This window comes from Chelonoidis abingdonii, chromosome 14, assembly GCF_003597395.2.
Source record: "Chelonoidis abingdonii isolate Lonesome George chromosome 14, CheloAbing_2.0, whole genome shotgun sequence".
Classification (NCBI taxonomy): Eukaryota; Metazoa; Chordata; order Testudines; family Testudinidae; genus Chelonoidis; species Chelonoidis abingdonii.
In genome coordinates, this window is record NC_133782.1 from 5,876,420 (window position 1) to 5,892,070 (window position 15,651).

The 15,651-nt window shown below is 46.3% G+C and overlaps 1 protein-coding gene across 1 annotated transcript in view; it reads left to right on the forward strand.

Moving 5' to 3' along the window:
• LOC116816866 (peroxidasin homolog) overlaps positions 1–15,651 on the forward strand; it is a 55,058-nt gene extending 39,407 nt beyond the window's left edge. The window contains exons 13-22 of the mRNA XM_032766458.2: positions 1,289–1,401; positions 4,955–5,111; positions 6,527–6,635; positions 7,796–7,953; positions 9,075–10,578; positions 11,074–11,208; positions 11,945–12,153; positions 14,006–14,120; positions 14,916–15,009; positions 15,556–15,651. Of these exons, the coding sequence (XP_032622349.2) occupies positions 1,289–1,401; positions 4,955–5,111; positions 6,527–6,635; positions 7,796–7,953; positions 9,075–10,578; positions 11,074–11,208; positions 11,945–12,153; positions 14,006–14,120; positions 14,916–15,009; positions 15,556–15,651 (2,690 nt within the window). The remainder of the gene's footprint in view (positions 1–1,288; positions 1,402–4,954; positions 5,112–6,526; positions 6,636–7,795; positions 7,954–9,074; positions 10,579–11,073; positions 11,209–11,944; positions 12,154–14,005; positions 14,121–14,915; positions 15,010–15,555) is intronic.

Genomic DNA, 15,651 nt, shown 5'->3' on the forward strand with positions numbered 1-15,651 from the left:
TCCTGGTATTTCAACGACAACCAAACCTGAAACGTTGCATTGTTTCGTTTAAGAAAATTAGCTTTGGGTTAATTTTTTGGTAAAAGTTTTTTTTCAGTTTTTAAAAACAAATTCTTTATTAACCAAAAATGGTTTTTCATTTTTTTCCTCTTTATGATTTTGTTCTTTTCCATTGGGAGTGGAAATAGTATTTTTTGTAGGATACTTTGACAAATGCCAATTTTGATATTTGCTGTGAAAAATTTATTCTTTTTTCCTAGCAGCACTGGTTCTGGCACTCTGTATAAGTGGTAAATCTTACTGAGAGATCATTGTTCTGAACACTAACTGCCGGGCAAAATTTCACCCCAAATTTAGATTTTCCTGAAACTGAGCTTTTGCAAAAGACAAGAACAGAAGTATTTCTATGATTTTTTAAAATTCCTATGGAAACAATCTTCTTAAACAAAAAACATCACCCACAGGGTTTGCCCACCAAACACTGCAGCATTGTGCCCCTGGTGAGACTGGGGGCAGGCCTACACTATAGGGTTAAGTCAACCTAAGTTATGCAACTCCAGCGACGTGAATAATGTAGCTGGAGTCGATGTACTATAGGTCGACTTGTTGGGGTGTCTACACCACGCTGGGTCGATGGGAGAAACTGTCTCATTGACTTACCTTACGCTTCTCATTCTGGTGGAGTACCAGAGTCAACGGGAGAGCGATCTGTGGTCAATTTAGCGGGTCTTCACTATACCCGCTAAATCAACCCCGGTGGATCGATCACCACAGCCTTGATCAGGGTAAGTATAGAGATACCCTAGAGAAATTAAACTGACTAAAATCACATGAGAAACTGACTAGCTTCTGTAAAATCATAGATTCATCGAGTTTCTCTTCTGTGTAACACAGACTAGAGAACCTCACTCAGTAATTTCTGAATCAAGTCCATAATTACTGCTTGAGCTAGAGGCTAGAGCAGATCATTTAGAAAGAGATTCGGTCTTGATTTAAAAACTCCAAGTGATGGGGAAATCCATCGTGTAATTGTCCGAGCTGAGAGAAATACAAACAGCGGCAGAAGACGAACAGTGAAATTTAAATGAGAGAGCGTTGTTAGTAACAGAGACAAGGAGAACAGATGATGTTTTAACTTGACAGTGTCCCATTAAATGTTGTTTGAGACAGGAGTCTGGGAGCCTTATTATTTCTCTCTGGTGAGATGTTACTAACTCAAACCTTCTCACAGTTGCCCCTAACAAAGAAATTTCTTGTATTTATTCCTCTGTTTCTTCACACTGAACAGTGATCCCTGTGTTTCTTCACCCTCCACATGATGTGGTAGCTGAGACTGGCCAGGATGCTGAGATCACCTGTACTGTCCAAGGAGATCCACGACCCACCATCACCTGGGCCAAAGTAAGAGAATTACAATTCCATAGTCACCCTGTACCCAGCTGATAATCCCCAGGCTGCAGTGTTGCTGATACTGTGTCATTACTAGAGCAGAGTGAATCATTGATTTTCCAGTTCAGTGACTGAGCCTAAAATATCTGAAGCAAATTCGGTTAGTTTCAAACCAAGACTGAATTTGTTGTTTTTTTGGTTTTGTTTTTTTTTTCTTGCTGAAACAAAAAAATGAAAAACTTGCATTTGGGTAGAAAAGAAACGTTTCTGATGTTGATTCGAATCAATGTTTCAAAACTAAATGTTGAGTCAAAATGACATTTTCGAAATAGTTTGGTTTTGATTTTTGTCAAAACGAACTATTTCAACACTTCCCAAATTTTTGTTTTCAGTTGGCTTGGCGGGTTTATCAGCCAACATTCTTCACCAAATTTGACCGGAATTCATGAATAATTTCAGTGCCCCCCAAAATGCATTTTTCAGCGAATTTACTATTAACTAAAAAAATTTCAGTCAGCTCTAGTTATTACCTAGTGCTGTCATGGTTTTAAATAAGCTTGCACAGTAAATATGGGAGAAGAAACACTTGATGGAAAACAATAAGGTTTTGAGGAGAGAAAAAGAAGGGATAGCAGGAGCAGTTCAGTTCAAACAGGAACTGAAACGTTATTTTTATTATTGTTGTTTGTTTTCTTTTATTCCTATTATTGCTGTTTGTTATTTGTATTACGGTAGGACTTGGGACCCACAATAAAGATTAGTACCCATAGTGTTAGGCCCTGTACAGAATTGTGTTGGCCTGACTCTTCTCATTTAGGGCTTGTCTTCATATGGAACTATACAGGAGCAGTTATTTCTGAATAACTCCATGTGTGGACCCTCTTACTCTGGGATAAGGGCGCCTTGTTCTTGTTTAGCTTAATGCACATGAAACTATGTTGACTTCAGTGTGGTTAGTCCAGAGTTACATCAGTATAAATGAGAGAAGAACCAGGTCTTACATATCCCTTGGCTTCAGCTGAAAAGCAAGAAGAGACACCACAATCCAAAGAGAAGGGCTGCTCCAACTTTTGTGATTCTTTCGCTTGTCTCTCAATATTTGACATTTTACTTCTTTGTAAACTACTTTTAGATTGACTGATGAAAAGCACTGTACTATGTAGTGTATGTATTTATTTATTTATTACCCAAAGCCCCAACTCCTGGAGACAAGCAACTGCATGAGATTCTCATTTTCATTTTTTTAAAAAAATAAGTTGCTAGCTAGCTTTGTGGTTACAAAGAAAGGACTGAAAATGTGACCTGAGTTTGGCCTGAAGGCTCAAAACTCAGAAGGCAAAGAACAAAAACCCTAAATTTATTTCTTTTGGATCTCATGATTTTATGCCAGTCTCATGATTTCTGGGGGCCTGACTCAAGATGTTGACTGTTTGGGGTTCTTAATACTGAATATGTCTGACCCACCCAAGGCCACGATGGTCTGAGATCTCATGAGAGAGCCTGGTCCTCTAGAGGTTCAGAAAAGCCTCTAAATTTTTATTCTTCATCTGAACCAAACCTGTTGATACTTATCCCTTGCACTTCTCAAATTTTAATGTCTGTATTGCAGCAGAACGATCCCAGCTTCCTGCCTCTAAGCTAGTATAGAATATGGAAGAAAAAGTAATTCATAAAATGAATGAATATATATGGATTATAAGAACAGCCAGACTGGGTCAGACGAGATCCATCTGGTCCAGTATCCTGTCTTCCAACGGTGACCAGTGCCAGGTGCCCCAAAGAGAATGAATAGAACAGATAATCATCAAGGGATCCATCCTGTGTCATCCAGTCCCAGCTTTTGGCAGTCAGAGGCTAAGGGACACCCAGAGCATGGGGTTGTGTCCCTGACCATCTTAGCTAATAGCCATTGATGGACCTGTTCTCTGTGAACTTATCTAATTTTTATCTGAACGCAGTTATACTTTTGGCCTTCACAACATCCCTTGGTAGTGATTTCCACAAGTTGATTGTGCACTGTGTGAAGATGTACTTCCTTAGTTATGTTTGTTTTAAATCTGCTGCCTATTAATTTTATTGAATGACTCCTGGTTTCCGTGTTATTTGAAGAGGTTAATAACACTTCCTAATGGACTTCCTCTACACCTCTATCTTATCCCCCCTCAGTTGTCTCTTTTGCAAGCTGAACAGCCCCAGTCTTTTTCATCTCTTCTCAGGTGGAAGCTGTTCCATACCCCTAATCATTTTGTTGCCCTTCTTTGTACCTTGTCCAACTCTAATATTAATTTTTTTGAGATGAGGCAACCAGAACTGCGCACGGTATTCAAGGTGTGGGCGTCTCATGGATTTATATATTGGCAGTATGACATTTTGTATTTTGTTATCTATCCCTTTCCTAATGGTTCCTAACATTCTCTTAGCTTTTTTGACTGCTGCTGCACATTGAGTTGATGTTTTCAAAGAACTATCCACGACTCCAAGATCTCTTTCTTGAGTGGAAGCAACTAATTTAGACCACATCATTTTGTGTGTATAGTTAGGATTGTTTTCCAATGTGCATTACTTTGCATTTATCAACATTGAATTTCATCTGCCATTTTGTTGCCCAGTCACCCAGTTTTGTGAAATCCCTTTGTAGCTTGTTGCAGTCAGCTTTGGACTTAACTATCTGGAGTAGTTTTGTATCATCTGCAAATTTTAGCACCTCACTGTTTACACCATTTTCCAGATGATTTATGAGTATGTTAAACAGGACTGGCCCCAGTACAGATCCCTGGTGGACACCGCTATTTACCTCTCTCCAGTCTGAAAGCTGACCATTTATTCCTACCCTCTGTTTTCTATTCTTTGACCAGTTACTGACCCATAAGAGGACCTTCCCTCCACCCCATGACTACTTACTTTGCTTAAGAACCCAAGGTGTGGGACCTTGTCAAAGGCTTTCTGAAAGTCCAGCTATACTAGATCCCCTGGATCACTCTTGTCCACATGCTTGTTGATCCCCCAAACAATTCTAATAGATTGGTGAGGCATGATTTCCCTTTATAAAAGCCATGTTGACTCTACACCATATCGCATTCATCTATGTATTTGAGAAATCTGTTTATTACTACAGGTTAAACCATTTTACCTGGTGTTGAAGTTAGGCCTGTCATTGCCAGGATTGCCTCTGGAATCTTTTTTAATAATTGGCGTTAGATTAGCTACCCTCTGGTCATCCAGTATCGAAGTTGATTTAAGTGACAGGTTGCATACCACAGTTAGTAGTTCTGAAGGAACTCCTATATGAAACTGCAAAACTATGCAATGTATGTTTGGCAGCAGAGAGAGGTGGGAAGCTGGACACAAGTGAAACCAGTCAAAACAATTGCTGGGGGTAGGGTGAGGGGTGAAAAGGACTGAAGTCCTTTTTTTTGCTTTCAGATACTTTTCTGTGTTGCACAGAGATCTCCTGACATCTGCTGGCCATGCCAATCAATGACAGCTGTGTGTGTGTGTTTCGGAGCAGAGTCTAGGCTGAGGGATTCTCTCTGAAACGTCTTCCTGTTTTTTGATCATGTCACAGGAGGGTATTCAGATCACAGAGAGCGGCAAGTTCCATGTAAGTCAAGATGGGACCCTATCCATTCGAGACCTGGGAGTGGCTGATCAGGGCAGATATGAGTGTATAGCCAGGAATACCTTTGGATTCACATCCAGCACCATGCAGCTGACGATCACTGGTACAGTGTCCCTTGGCTTTGTCTCGACAAGGTTCTCTCTTTCTCTTGTTCTGCTTACATACTTCCTGTGTGGATGCCTGTACTTTTAGAGGACAGTTATGTTACTCCTTTTGCTTCCTTACGGGCAGGTCATTCAGACACCCAGGCTTGCAAAGGGTGGGAGAATGAGAACAGCTCTACCAATACAATGACAAGCTTTTAAATGCTTCCTAATAACCCTAATCCATTGGGGGAAGGAAGGCGTTCTCCATTTTTCACACTACTGCTCTGTGTAAGAAGATAGGAGAAGCAGAGATTGTAACAAATAGCAGCCAGGGAGGTAACATCACAGTGGTAACCCTTGGAGGGAAGGGAAGAATCGAGGAGGAAAAAATTGGAAGAAAAGCAAGGTCGGTTTAAAAGCATTTCTCAAGCACGCAGGGGTGAATAGTGTGCATAGCATGTCATTTATTAGATTAATTTGGTCTCCTTATCTGTGCATGAATTGACCATGAGGCGTTTAGGATGGTGTCTAACTTCTTTGTTGTTTGAAATTACTCACAGTATAACTAATGTGATTTGTTCGTGGTGGTTCGCTTGTTTTCCAACAGCACACGTTGCACGTCAGTTCCCACTGTCAATATTCACATTTGAGCTGGGTTGATTACCTTTGGTGTGATGTGCTGGCCACAAGGTATTGTCTGGTTCTTCAGTGGGCAGGGGGAACATGTAGGGTTTGTCTGATTCTGCCCAGCAATCAGGAGGTGCTTTGATCTAGCTAGTGCCACTAAAAACAGCACTGAAGTGGTGGCAGCATGGGCTAGCCGTTCGAATACATATCCAGGGTTGTACATGGGCAGCAAGCCTGTGCCACTGCCCACGCTGCTGCTTCACTGCTATTTTTGAGCAAGCTAACTAGCTTGAAGCTAGCTCAGGTATGTCTTCACATGATACAATCACACCTCCCAACTGAAGTGTAGAAATACCCTTAGAATCAGGTTTCTGAAGTGCATACTTCTGCGTACGGGCTCATGTTAAAAAACTCGCTCTTGCCATGAACGTACCTGTCAGTTAACATGTTCTTTAGAAGATCTGTGAACATGACAGTGGGGCAACTACAGCTGAAGCAAATTCAGATATCTTATGCAAGCGACTGTTCACAGACCAAATCTTGGGGTGCTCGCTAGGCCTAAGATGGCATATTGTCATCCTGCGGTGTCGTCTCTTGTATGCTGGGGCAGCGATTTCAGTTCATAACTACCCTGCAAACTGAGACACAAACCTACCCCAAGTTGTTTCTGATGACATGCAGCAATGAAGTTCTATTTTGTAGTGGACACTGATGCACAAAAGCCTCCCCAAGTTCTCTCAGGGTTGGAAAACCAAAGTAAAATGAAGTCATTTAATTTTCTCATTCTCTCTTGATTCCTTGAAAGCCACGGATGTTGATCGGAGTGGCGACACCTTTGTAGCCACGTCAATACAGGAAGCCATCAGCAGTGTGGACCATGCTATCAATTCAACACGCACTGAGCTGTTTAGCAAGTAAGCCTGCTTGGGGATAAGATCTGAGCTGCAGAAGTGACAGCCGATGGAGATCAGAAATACATTGGGTGGAGATGCTCTGAAAGCATGTATTATACCTCACTGCTATAATTCCATCTCAGGTTTCTGGTGATCCAAATTAGTAAACATAGGCTCGATAGCAGGGTAAAAAAAATCATAACGGGGAGACCCATTTGACTGTAGAATTGTCTTACAAAGGAATCCCATCTCTCAAGTCCCTTGAGACTGTTTTGTAGGAAATAATACAGCTGTAAGAAAAATGGGATTGTAATCCTGAGCTGTTCAAAGAGACAGAGCACACAAAGAAATAAAGGATCAGCACAATCAGTATATAAATGCAGGTGACTTCATTCATTGTGGGGCAGTGGAGCAGGCCAAAAAATATGTATCTGAACTTTTTTCTTGACAAAAAGTAGCTAAGGATTAAATGGAAATTTCATAAAAGATGTATTTTAATTGAAAATTTGGGGGTTTTCATAAGAAAACCAAAAAAAATTGGCCTTCAACCAAAATGTTATGGTATTCAGGTTCCAAAAACTGAAACATTTTTGAAATTATGAATAATTATGAAAATATTCATTAATTTTTTTCATTGGGGGGGGAGGTGGAATCCTTTCCTGCTCAGGTCTAGCAAGCAGACACGTGGAATCACGAACATAAATACTTGTTGGGATATCTCTCCTGAATAGGTCTAGACCAGGGTTTGGCAACCTCTGGCACGTGGCTCGCGAGGGTAAGCCCCCTGACGGGCTGGGCCAGTTTGTTTACCTGCCGCATCCGCCGGTTTGGCCAATCACGGCTCCCACTGGCCACGGTTCACTGCTCCAGGCCAATGGGGACTGCAGGAAGTGGCGCAGGCAAAGGGATGTGCTGGCCACCGCTTCCCACTGCCCGCATTGGCCTGGAGCAGCGAACCGTGGCCAGTGGGAGCCATGATCGGGCAAACCTGCGAACGCGGCAGGTAACCAAACTGGCCTGGCTTGCCAGGGTGCTTATCCTGGCGAGCCGTGTGTCAGAGGTTGCTGACCCCTAGTCTAGACTGTGACTCAGGGTTCCTGAAACATCTTGTTAACATCAGGGAAATATTCATTTCAGTAATCAAGAACCCCTTGTAGCCTACTTTTAATTTTCTGAAACAGGCGACCCAAAACTCCCAATGACTTGCTGGCACTCTTCCGTTACCCCCGGGATCCTTACACCATCGAAACAGCCCGGGCTGGCGAGATCTTTGAAAGAACCTTGCAACTGATCCAAGACCATGTCCAGCAGGGATTGATCGTGGACATGAATGGCATGGGTATGACAGGTTATTTCTGATCCGACAGTAGAACATCAGGAAATTCAGAGGGAGAATAAAGTAAAGTTAACAAACAGCAATGCCCATACTGTTGCAAGGTGGGAAGTCAGAACATTGTACTAAAAGTTCAAAACACTTAAATATCAGTAAGTGGAGACATAGACTGTCCAGGATCCAACACCAGTGATTAACTCTGCCCCTTATCCTGACCATCATCATCCATCTGACTTTCAACTATAGACATGAAGAGCATAGAATGCCCTGTAAAGTAGAAAGCATAGCCCAGTGGTTTAGGCCTGGGTTCACTTCCACACTCTACCACAGGCTTCTTGAGTGAACTAGGGCAAGTCACTTAGGCCTGGTCTACACCTCAAACTTAGGTTGGCCTAGTTACATGTCTCAGGGCTGTGAAAAATTCACCCTCCTGAGAGACGTAGTTAAGTTGACCTAAGCCCCAGTGTAGACACTGCTAGATGAATGAAAGAATTCTTCCATCAACCTAGCTACTGTCTATGAAGGGGGTGGATTTACTACAGTGATGGAAAAGCCCCTTCCATTGCTGGAGCAAGTGTTTAGATAAAACCAGAGAAGCTGCAGTTCTGCTGTTGTAGCGCTTGTAGTGTAGCCACAGCTCTAGTCTGTCTCTGTATCTCAATTTCTCATTTGTCAAGTGGGGATAATGCCTTCCCACTCAACAAGGCTGCTCTGAGGATACCTACATTAAAGATTGTAAGGTGCTCAGATGGCAGCCCTCTTATGACTATAAAGACATAAAAACAAAACAAATATACTAATTAGGGACTGGAAACCAAGCTCACCCTCATGGCATGGCCCGGCCCGGCCCAGACACCATAACATCATACATTATCCTCTCTGTAATGTTTATACCAAACCCTGCTTCCATCCACCACTCCATGATGGAGCCAGTACCTCACTATTCTTCCTTCACCCTCCCACAATCAGTCGCAGGCCCTACACTCCACATACCGCCCAGTGATCACATTGGCCTTGTCCACCCTCAGGATACTGATGACAGACCCCAACTAGCCCTCGTGTGGGGTGGCACAGTGTGTGTCTCCGATGGCTATGCTCTAATATGTTGTTTTGGAGTTCCCTCACAGGCTACCGTTACAATGACCTGGTCTCCCCTCACTACCTGAACGTGATCGCCAACCTGTCTGGCTGCTCCACCCACCGCCGCACACCCAACTGCTCTGACATCTGTTTTCACAAGCAGTACAGGACCCACGATGGCTCCTGTAACAATCTCCAGCACCCAATGTGGGGTGCGTCCCTCACAGCCTTCCAGCGCCTCCTCAAGCCGGCCTACGAGAATGGCTTTAACCTGCCGCGGGGCTTCTCTTTGGCTGAAGACTCCAGGGAGCTGCCCCTGCCACTGCCTCGTCTTGTCTCCACAGCCATGATAGGGACAGAAACCATCACCTCTGACGACCAGTTCACTCACATGCTCATGCAGTGGGGCCAGTTTCTGGACCACGACATGGACCAGACGGTGGCAGCCATTAGCATGTCGCGGTTCTCGGACGGGGCACCCTGCAGTGAGGTGTGCACCAATGACCCACCATGCTTCTCAGTCACGATCCCGGAGAACGACCCCCGGGTGAGGAACGGGCGCTGCATGTTCTTTGTCCGCTCTAGCCCCGTGTGCGGCAGCGGGATGACCTCCCTGCTGATGAACTCCGTCTACGCCAGGGAGCAGATCAACCACTTAACTTCTTACATTGACGCCTCCAACGTCTACGGCAGCACGGAGCAGGAGTCTCAGGAGCTGAGGGACCTGAGCAGCCAGAGAGGGCTGCTGAAACAAGGGCAGGTGGTGCCCAGCTCAGGGAAACACCTCCTCCCGTTTGCAGTGGGGCCGCCCACCGAGTGTATGCGAGACGAGAACGAGAGCCCCGTGCTGTGCTTCCTGGCAGGGGATCACCGGGCCAATGAGCAGCTGGGTCTCACAGCCATGCACACCCTTTGGTTCCGGGAGCACAACCGCCTTGCCGCCGAGCTGCGGACCCTGAATCCCCACTGGGATGGGGACACACTCTACCACGAGGCGCGCAAAATGGTGGGCGCCCAGATGCAGCATATCACCTATGCACACTGGCTCCCCAAGATCCTCGGGGAAGCTGGTATGAAGGTGCTGGGCGAATACAAAGGCTATGACCCCAACATCAATGCTGGAATCCTCAATGCCTTCGCCACTGCGGCCTTCCGGTTCGGACACACACTGATCAACCCCATCCTGTATCGGCTGAATGAAACCTTCCAGCCCATTCGCCAAGGCCACGTCCCTCTACACAAGGCCTTCTTCTCCCCTTTCAGGATCACCCAGGAAGGAGGGATTGATCCTCTCCTCCGTGGTCTGTTTGGGGTCCCTGGAAAAATGCGGGTCCCCTCTGAGCTCTTGAACATGGAACTGACCGAGAAGCTCTTTTCCATGGCACACTCTGTCTCACTGGATCTGGCAGCAATCAACATCCAGCGGGGGAGGGACCATGGCATCCCCCCATACAATGACTTCAGGGTCTTCTGCAACCTCACGTCGGCACAGGAGTTTGAAGACCTCCGGAACGAAATCAAAAACCTGGAAATCAGGGAAAAGCTCAGGAGGTACTGTGGTTTGGATCATGAATTAATTTTAAATTTTAATTTTAAAAATTTAAAATTTAAAAATTTAAAGATCAGTCTACCAATGATATTGCCCTCCCCTAGCACCTATCAACTGATCTGCTCTATTGTGATGGGGTTTAGAAGCCAGGGTGATGGCCGTGGTATAACAACTAGAATACCTGGAGACTTCCAAGCAATCCCTTACTTCTCAACCTCTAGTACTGTATCAGGGGATTGGTATGTTACTCTTTGGGTTTCAACCTGAGTCCCTGGTAGCTATTTTCCAAGAGGACTAAATTGCCTGTTGTCTGTCTGGGTTGCTACTCCTCATTAGGCCCTCCCGTCTGTCATCTAGGTAGTTCATAGTAGTTACTGTCCAAATGTTGCCCAGATGAACTCCTTGTACCCAGATTCCTGTTCAACTGAAGCAATACGCCAGCTGAGATCGCTTTCCACCCTCTGATAATCTTTTCCTTTTTGCCTCTCACTGTGCAGTTTATATGGGACTACCAAAAACATTGACCTGTTTCCAGCACTGATGGTGGAAGATCTTGTCCCTGGGACCAGAGTTGGACCAACACTGATGTGCCTGCTAGCAACACAGTTCCAAAGACTCAGAGATGGGGATAGGTACCATCATCTCTGGTCAAACCAAACCCCCCAGTATTCTACTTGGGGAGATCACTTCTCTTGGGGAGACACGAAAGGAGCAATTCCTGATTTCACCTGGTTTCCAAGGCTGTGATGGTTCTTTGGGTAGGGGAATAAGGATGTAGGGCAGGCTCTGTTCTCCTCCCTTCTGTGTATCTGCTCAAGGACTTATGGCAGTTCAGGCATCTTATCTTGTTAAAGATTAATTCACTTGGGCTTCATTGTTACTTTCAAGGTTCTTAAGTTGTCATCTGCTGTGGGAATGCTAGAAAAGTATGGGTGTGGGGACAGGGTTGGGAGCTTAATTTGGGGCAAATTTGGTGCATGCGTTATCAGTAGTGCCACTGGTTGCTCTGATTACCTGCAGAAAGAATGCAAGCAGGAGCTATGTGTGCCAGGGCATCACAATCCTAACCCACTACTCTATAGCTATTGCCATTCTGAGCTTGTCTTGGGATGGAACTGGTTCTACTAGGTATCCTGCAGGGAGGGGAAGGGTCGGACTTGAGTAGTCACCCCTTAAGGCCTGTGAGACCCTCAGACTCAAGTCCACTTAAGCCACAAATTAAACTCAGGTCCTGAAATGTAAATACTGGTTTCCTACCTCATTGCACATCCTCCACCCTGCCTGGCCTTTCCCCACATCTTGGCCTCTCCTCGCTCGGCATTACTGCTTGTTAGCCTCAGTGACACCATGGCTTGCAATCCCCTGTAGGTTTTGGTATGAGAATCCTGGAGTCTTCACCCCAGCCCAGGTGACTCAGATAAGGCAGACGTCGCTCGCTCGCATCATCTGTGACAACAGCGACCACGTCCAACAGCTCCAAAGGGACGTGTTCCAGGTGGCATCCTACCCCCAAGGCCTGGTCAACTGTGAGGAGATTCCAGCGGTCGATCTCCGCATGTGGAAGGACTGCTGCGAAGGTGGGCGCAATGCCGCTGTTGTGCCAATCGGCACGTGGGTTCAGGTGGGATGAGTCCTTTTATGCGCTCTCTCTAAAAGAGATAGAAGGGATGGTTTTATCAAGTACGTAAGTCCTCTGCAGGCAGGAAGTCACAGCTCATTCTTGTTACATATCATTGGTATTTCTGTAGCGCTTACAATCCTCTGTCATGAACCGGGACCTCGCTGTGCCAGACCCTGTACAAACACACAAGAAATATCTGTATATCTGTGCAGGCAGTGTGGCCTGCACTGGGACCCAAGAGACCTGAGTTCTGGTCCCAGCTCTGTCACTGCCCTGCTGGGTGACCTTAGACAAGCCACTTCCCCTTTCAGTGCCTCAGTTTCCCCATCTGTAAAATGGGATAACGACACTCGCCTATGGAAAATGCTTTGCAATCTACTGATGGAAAGTACTGTCTAAGAGAGAGGTGGTATTACTATCAAATACAGATGCATGCTGTATATTTAACAACCTGCTTATATTTAGACAGGAGTCTGAAAATATGATGGGTTCCTCCTTCCCCTTGATCCTAGCACTTCTGGTCCTGTGGCCAGTCAGTCCCCAGCAGCCTCCAGTATTCTACCCCTTGGTTCAAGCGGAGCATTATCATGGCTGCACCCCCAAAGCGTGCAGCCTAAAAAACAGTGGGCACTGGAGAAGGGACTGGCTGGAGTCTCTGTGGAAGGCAGCTGCAGCTGCTGCCTTTTGCTCTGGGAAAGAGGGGCTGTTGGTAGGTAGAGCTGGAGAGAGATATTGGCTCATGCCAAGCCATGGGAATTAGGGGAAGAAGACGAGGGAAGAAGACAAGAGGGAAGAGAATCCAGAAATTCTCAGAAATGGCGCCTTATTATTCCCAGCTCCTCTGAGCTTCAAGATCCCCCCTGGTTTCCCTTCCTCACATTCGCCCTGAAGGCATCATGTCACAAACGCTGCCCTTCCAGCCAAGAAGGGCTGGACTGGGCTCACTCCAGAGACGGTCAGTGCCGCTCCATCCTTCCCCCTCCACACACTGCCACCATCCCTGAGAGCAAGTGACCAGGTGTGGGAATCAAACCCCGCGCCCCAGGCCAGTCCTAGAGGAGTCGGGTTTGATCTTGAAAGGTCAGATACTGACCTGCCAATGCTATAATGGGCACTAATTTCTGGGGGAGTGGAAGCAGTGCAACCCCTCGCTGGGTCAGGCCTTTGTGTCCCTTTGGAATCAGCGTAACTCAGCCTGGAGCGGCCCAGAGAAGGCTGGGTCTCCTGATATCGGAGTGATCACCAGGGACCTTTTGAAGGAGCAAACTTGGGTCTGTTGTCTCCATAGGGAAGGATGCCGACGCCCTGAATAAATTGTATGTCCTGAAAAATCAATTGGCCGGATTCTTTTTTAAGTTAACTTCTGCTGCAACCTGGGCACCCCTCCTTGCTGGTGCAGCTGTGGCCCTGCCAAGCCCTGTACCCCAGCAGGCCCACCTCCCTCCAGCATATCAGGAGAGGAGGGGGGCACAATGAAACCACTCAATGACTTCAGTCCTCCACTGGCACCAGTGGCTGCAGTTCTATGTGGCAGTGGGGGCCAGCGCTCAGAATCGGGGCATGGAGCTGGCTCCCTGATGCTCTCGCCCCTACGTTGAATGGTGCTCCAACCTGGGAGAGGTTCTTGCTCCATGTGCTTGTGCAGTGGAACGCAGCAGCTCAGAACTGCTTGATGTAATTGTTCTAGCTGCATATCAGAAGACGAAGGCTTATGCTGAGTGGGGAGATTGGAGGGAGGGGAAATTCAAACAAAAGGGCAGGACTTCCAGACTGAGCATCACTCCAGGGTCTCCTTTCCCTTCCTCCAGACTGCAGAACAAGAGGGCAGTTCAATGCTCTTTCTCAGCAGTTCCGGGGCAAGAGGTCTCCTGGCTTCAGCTACCCAGAAGAAAACCCTTCTAAGCACAACCCTGCCGTCCCAAGGTGTGGTACCTCTGCATCTTTCACCTTCCCTTTCTCTACTGTCACAACGGTTTTCAATTTGTGTGTGCGCGTGCATGTGATCATTTGAAATTTACCAACCTGAGCTGAGGACTAGGCTGCAGGGATATTTGCAAAACTAAAGATATCAAATTATACATGACTGAATAAGCTGTTTTGTCTAGAGAAAGTGCTGGATTCTGCTAAGATCCGAGCTATGGTGCTGTTTAGGGAACTATGATATCGCACAAATACAAGCTCTGAGCCTGATCCAAAGCCCATTGGAGATGGTAGGAGTCTTTCTGTTGAGTTTAATGAGCACTGGATTGGAGTCCTGTATTGTTGACAGTACGTATGCAGGTATTGTTTGCTGCTCTTTCCCTGTGAAGTGTCATCGCCAGGTGAAAGCACATGAAAACAAGAGAAAATGAACACTGTAGGGCAGATTTTCAAACTCTTCGGAGCCTAAGGCCACGCACACAAACAAATCTGCAATTGCACATCTAATCAGTATGTAGATTCACCAAAGTGTAAATTTGGGGTTTGCACTCAGTCATGGTATTTGCTTGTGCAAATTAGGCAAACAGTTGCATGGGCGTTTCCCCGGTGACTTTTGGCTCTTGAACCCTTGAGAATCTGGCCCTTAAACTCCTTTTGATTTAGAAAAGCAGGAACATCAAACACAGAACCTGAGTGTACAGCCAGGGTCACACTTTTAAATACCTGCACAGCCAGGAAATTCACGAGTGAATGTTTTCACAACAGCTTTCACTTTCTCTTCCCCACCCCCCCTTACAGAAACGAAGAGTCTTCCCATGACCAGTCTTCCCAGCAGGACCTTGAGTCCTTCGTGGCTGACCTAGAAAAGACTGTCTCTTTCCTACGGAAACAGGTAGGACTTCATATGGCACGAGAGCTCTTCCCCTCACCCACCCGTGAACAGGATGTAGTGCCCTGTATAAAGCTGCCAAGTGTAGTGGGTGTGGCTTGTTCCCTCCCTCAGAAGTGGGAGTGACTGAGCAGAGGGAACTAGGGGTAGCCCCAGGAGCCGGAGGGCAGAGAGAGGAGGGGAAGGGCAGGGCTGGTAGGAGACTCTTGCTGGGTAGGGATTACTGTTAGGAGTTCACCATTCTGAGACTCCATCCCAAAGCCCCGAGGTCCAGCCTCGCATCTTTCACGAGGCTGCCTGGCCTTCTGAAGTGCCTCCAGAATGGGATTCATTCTCAGCATCCCTCTACATTTGATTCAGCTGAGACCCAGCAGTGCAGAGGCCTGTACAAATTGCTCTCGGCAGTGGGAGTGAAACGTTAACCAGCCTCCTCCTAATCTGAGGGTGCCCTCAAGTTGGGGAGTGCAGGCTGCAGAATTTTGGGTGGGGAGAGGAGCTTGGCAAATTCCCCACCTGGAAGCTGGTGCTATCTTTGTCTTGGTGTCTCAGGTCAACTCATTAGAAGGTCAGCTGAGGTGGTGGCATAGAAGCACTAACGAATATAGACAGTGGAAGACGACTGGAGAGAAACGGAGAAAAAGATGA